Source organism: Sardina pilchardus, chromosome 8, assembly GCF_963854185.1.
Source record: "Sardina pilchardus chromosome 8, fSarPil1.1, whole genome shotgun sequence".
In the NCBI taxonomy this organism is placed as follows: Eukaryota; Metazoa; Chordata; class Actinopteri; order Clupeiformes; family Clupeidae; genus Sardina; species Sardina pilchardus.
Window position 1 is genome coordinate 4,845,953 of NC_085001.1, and position 5,000 is coordinate 4,850,952.

At 49.2% G+C, this 5,000-nt stretch overlaps 1 protein-coding gene across 1 annotated transcript in view; it reads left to right on the top strand.

The window, feature by feature from the left end:
* The window catches only part of vsig8b (V-set and immunoglobulin domain containing 8b), a 12,873-nt gene that overhangs the window by 1,831 nt on the left and 6,042 nt on the right, over positions 1–5,000 (top strand). The window contains exons 2-4 of the mRNA XM_062542426.1: positions 104–176; positions 1,728–1,897; positions 3,661–3,862. Of these exons, the coding sequence (XP_062398410.1) occupies positions 107–176; positions 1,728–1,897; positions 3,661–3,862 (442 nt within the window). The 5' untranslated portion in view covers positions 104–106. The remainder of the gene's footprint in view (positions 1–103; positions 177–1,727; positions 1,898–3,660; positions 3,863–5,000) is intronic.

Consider the following 5,000-nt stretch of genomic DNA (forward strand, 5'->3'; position numbering starts at 1 on the left):
ATGACATCACAGGCAGTAGGAGGAAGTAGTTGTGTGCAAATGAGGCCTTTTGAGGCTGATGGCTTCGCTGTTTCCTTATCTTTCCTCCCTTGTGCCTCCGCAGGGGATGGAAGCTGAACCCAAACGCATGGGAGGATGGTGTCTAGCGCTGCTGACAGCACTGCTCTTGCAAGCAGGTGAGTTTAGTGTACCTGACAGTAACTGTTGTGTCTCACAGGTGAGTTGACTGATGCTGACAAAACACTGTCACACACAGGTGAGTTTAGCATGCCTGACGGTAACACTGTCACACACTGGTGAGTTTAGCATGCCTGACAGTAACACCGTCACACACTGGTGAGTTTAGCATGCCTGACAGGAAATATTGGCTCACACAGGTGAGGTGAGTTTAGCGTATCTGACAGTAACACTGTCACACACAGGTGAATTTTATGTGGCGTAGTCTGCTTTGCTGAAGCCACACAAGCACACACAAACACACACACACAAGCACACACACACACACACACACACACACACACACACACACACACACACACACACACAAAGCTTCCTAGTCTGGCCCAAGGGGAAGCCCCAGTGGTAACATTCCTAACCCTCATTTGTGTAGTCAGGTGGGTTAGAGACTGTGGCCTCTCGCCATGGACTGCCCTGCTGCTGCTGCTGTGTGTGTGTGTGTGTGTGTGTGTGTGTGTGTGTGTGTGTGTGTGTGTGTGTTTGTTTTTAGGCTGTGAGTAGCACAGGGTGTGTGTGTGTGTGTCTGTGTGTGTGTGTGTGTGTGCACTCGTGTGTGTGTGTGTGTGTGTGTTTGAGTTTGTTTTTAAAAGGCAGTGAGTAGTACAGGCTGCTGTAGATCTAGCTGGGGTAGAAGAACACACACATTTTCAGTCCCACTCTCAGTCCTGTGAAATATCCAACAGCGTGTTTTTACCTTCAAAGATATTGGGTGTTAGAAGAGGATCATCCAACAGCACGTTTCCTTGAACACATAAGGTCATAGGAGAGGAGTATCCAACAGTGCATTTCTACCCTTGAGTACGTTAGGCATTAGAGCATCCAGCGGCATGCTTTTACCTTTGAATACATTAGGCTTTAGGAGAAGAGCATGTTTGTCTTTATCAAACCTTTTCATATAAGCTGATAAAGAAGTTAAAGTTGATTTCGTTGTTGACAGTTGTTTGTCTGCTTATCCACTGACTCTGCCCGTCGCTCTCGGCTACCGTATGGAATATGAGTATGTGCATTGCGTTGGGTCTTGTGTGACATATGGGGCAAGTGATGAGGGACTGGAGAGGAAGCCTGAGTCCCTGTCCACCCCCCCTCTGCCCTGGGGTTAGGATTAGGGTCCTGGGGTTAGGATTAGGGTCCCGGAGTTAGGATTAGGGTCCTGGGGTTAGGAATAAGGTCCTGGGGTTAGGATTAGGGTCCCGGAGTTAGGGTTAGGGCTCTGGAGTTAAGTTATTGGGGCTTTACATGGATTAGGGTCCTAGGGTTAGGATTAGGGTCCTGGACTTAATTTCTTGGGGCTTTACATGGATTAGGGTCCTAGGGTTAGGATTAGGGTCCTGGTGTTAGGGTTTGGGACTTGGAGTTAGGATTAGGGTCCTGAGGTTAGGATTAGGATTCTGGGGATAGGGTTAAATTCTTGGGGCTAAGATTAAGGTCTTGGATTAGGGCTTGTGTCCCGGGTCCTGACTCCTTGTCCACTCCTCTGCCTTGCCCTACAGGTGTGTCCCAGAGCATGGTGGTGACGTCCACAGGGCCTAAGACCATCAAGAAGGCCCAGGGGGAGAGTGTGATTCTGGGATGCACCTACAGCCCAAGCCCATCGGATACTGGAGCACTGGACATCGAGTGGACCGACGTCAGCCCTGACATGACCGAGAAGGACAAGCTGGTGAGGGGGAGTGTGTGTGTGTGTGTGTGTGTGTGTGTGTGTGTGTGTGTGTGTGTGTGTGTGTGTGTGTGTGTGTGTGTGTGTGTGTGTGTGTGTGTGTGTGTGTGTGTGTGTGTGTGTGTGTGTGTGTGTGTGTGTGTGTGTGTGTGTGTGTGTGTGTGTGTGTGTAATGTGGAGAGAGTGCGCATTTGGTGTGAGAGAGACTGTATCTGTGTTATTTCAAGAGATAAAGAGTGTGTTTCTGCATGTTGTGTGAGAGAGTGCATCTGTGTTTCATCTTGAAAAGTGTTTTTAGTGTGGAGGGTGTGTTTGGTGTGGAGAGTGCAGTTAAGTGTTTGGACGGTTATGAGGAGGGAGTAGGTGGATACAGGTTTTTTAGTAAGTCAAAGGTTAACAGTGGCAATAACATTTGTCATGTCAGTTTCAGTCTGTGGAGCTTTCATTACAGGCCAGCCACAAGACTAGTTACTATAGGCCAGTCACAAGACTAGTTTTCATAGGCCAGTCACAAGACTAGTTTCCATACTCCATAGGCCATTCACAATACTAGTTACCATACTCCATAGGCCATTCACAATACTAGTTTCCATACTCCATAGGCCAGTCACAATACTAGTTTCCAAACTCCATAGGCCATTCGCAATACTAGTTACCATACTCCATAGGCCATTCACAATACTAGTTTCCATAGGCCAGTCACAAGACTAGTTACCATAGGCAATTTACAAGACTAGTTTTCATAGGCCAGTCACAAGACTAGTTTCCATACTCCATAGGCAATTTGCACGACTAGTTAGCATTGGCCATTCACAAGACTAGTTATCACAGGCCAGTCACAAAACTAGTTGATATAGGCCAGTCACAAGATTGGTCACCACAGTCTGGTCACATCAGGCTATTGTCACCATAGGCTAATCATTTGGCTGTATTTTATCTTATCGTGCTAATAATTAAACCTGTATTTCCATGGTGAGGAGCATTAAGTACAAGCTGGCAATGAGGCTATGTTTTATTAACTACAAGCTAGCAATGAGGCTATGTTTTATTGTACGGTGGTTGTTGTTGGTTGGTTGTTGGAACTCAAGTATTCAGAGAATGCAATGACAGGCATTTGCTGCTGGAGGGTGTTTTTCTGCAGGTGTCTATCAGCCAGGCAGGCAGACCGGTTCCGTTGTAGACGGCTGCCAGCCCGACGTTTCCCACAGTTACGGGCGGGTTGGGGTTAGGCGTCACCTCCGCTGTGCTGTCTCCCATGGTTACGGTTGGGGTTGGGGTTAGGCGTCACCTCTGCCTGATGTGCCGTGTTGTCTGTCTCCCATGGTTACGGTTGGGGTGGGTGTGATGGTGTTTAGGCGTTTCAGCCCTGTCTGGTCTCTCTCACTCAAGAGACTGTGTCTGGCCTCTCTCACTCGAGAGGCTGTGTCTGAGGTGTGTTCAAATTTGGCAAACAGTGGCGAACGTTCGTGGTGAACATGTTTTCTTTGAACAGTTAAAATTGAACAATTTGGTGTTAACATTCCATTCTAACAGTAATTGCATTGTTGCGTTCGTCAAACTCACGTCCAGTTCCACTGTATGTTCGCGGCGCACCACCTCCTCAGACTGTTTGCGATTGTTAGCAAACGTTCGCCAAAACCTCAAGGCTAATGGAATACTGTTTGCGAGCGTTCTCAAACGTTCGCCTATAGATGTTCGCCTAAGTTCGATGAACTTGAACGCACCTCCGGTCTACCGTGTCTCACTGCTGTTGTCTCCTCTCCCAGCTCCTCTCGTACTCCGGTGGGCAGGAGTTCCAGCTGGGCGACCCCGGCCTGATGAAGCGGCTGCAGTTCGTGGGGCCGCCCCAGAACGGCGACGCCACCATAGTCATCACGTCCCTGCAGGTCTCCGACACAGCCACCTACCAGTGCAAGGTCAAGAAGACGCCGGGGGTCGACTCTCGAAAGGTCACAGTGGTGGTGCTGGGTAAGAGAACATCCCCCCACTCACACACACACACACACAAACGCACACACTGCACACACTCCCCACAGGTTTCTGTCTGACCAGTTTCTGGGCTTCTCCCAGCATGCACCTGGAATGTTGGGAGGAGCCCCGTGCTGTCTATCACTCTGACACAAAGCTGGCAGGCGCCCGCCCGCCCACTCAGATACATACACACACACACACACATACACACACACACACACTTACTGTGTGACATGTCCATTCTGTTACTGACTCGACTGTCACAGCTGTGTGTGTGCGTGTGTGTGTGTGTGTGTGATGCTCCAGAGGTTAATAGTGTTTAGTACTCCAGATGTAGCGTGTGTGTGTGTGTGTGTGTGTGTGTGTGTGTTTGTGTGTGTGTGTGTGAGTGTGTGTGTGTGTGTGTGTGTGATGCTCCAGAGGTTAATAGTGTATAGTACTCCAGATGTAGCGTGTGTGTGTGTGTGTGTGTGTGTGTGTGTGTGTGTTTGTGTGCGTTGCTCCAGAGGTTAATAGCGTGTGATACTCCAGATGTGTTGTGTGTGTGTGTGTGTGTGTGTGTGTGTGTGTGTGTGTGTGTGTGTGTGATGTGTTGTGATAAATGTCCTCCTTGTGTCCCTCTGTACCCAATTTTTGGGTGGATGGCGGTGAGGAGAAGGGGGCGTCTGTGTCTGTGTGTGTGTGTGTGTGTGTGTGTGTGTGTGTGTTATACTCCGTATGTAATGTGTGTGTGTGTGTGTGTGTGTGTGTATGTCTCCAGTGCGCCCCTCTGTGCCCAAGTGTTGGGTGGACGGCAGTGAGGAGAAAAGGGCGTGTGTGTGTGTGTGTGTGTGTGTGTGTGTGTGTGTGTGTGTGTGTGTGTGTTGTACTCCATATGCGTGTGTGTGTGTGTGTGTGTGTGTGTGTGTGTGTGTGTGTGTGTGTGTGTGTGATGTGTTGTGATAAATGTCCTCCTTGTGTCCCTCTGTACCCAATTTTTGGGTGGATGGCGGTGAGGAGAAGGGGGCGTCTGTGTCTGTGTGTGTGTGTGTGTGTGTGTGTGTGTGTGTGTTATACTCCGTATGTAATGTGTGTGTGTGTGTGTGTGTGTGTGTGTGTGTGTGTGTGTGTGTGTCTCCAGTGCGCCCCTCTGTGC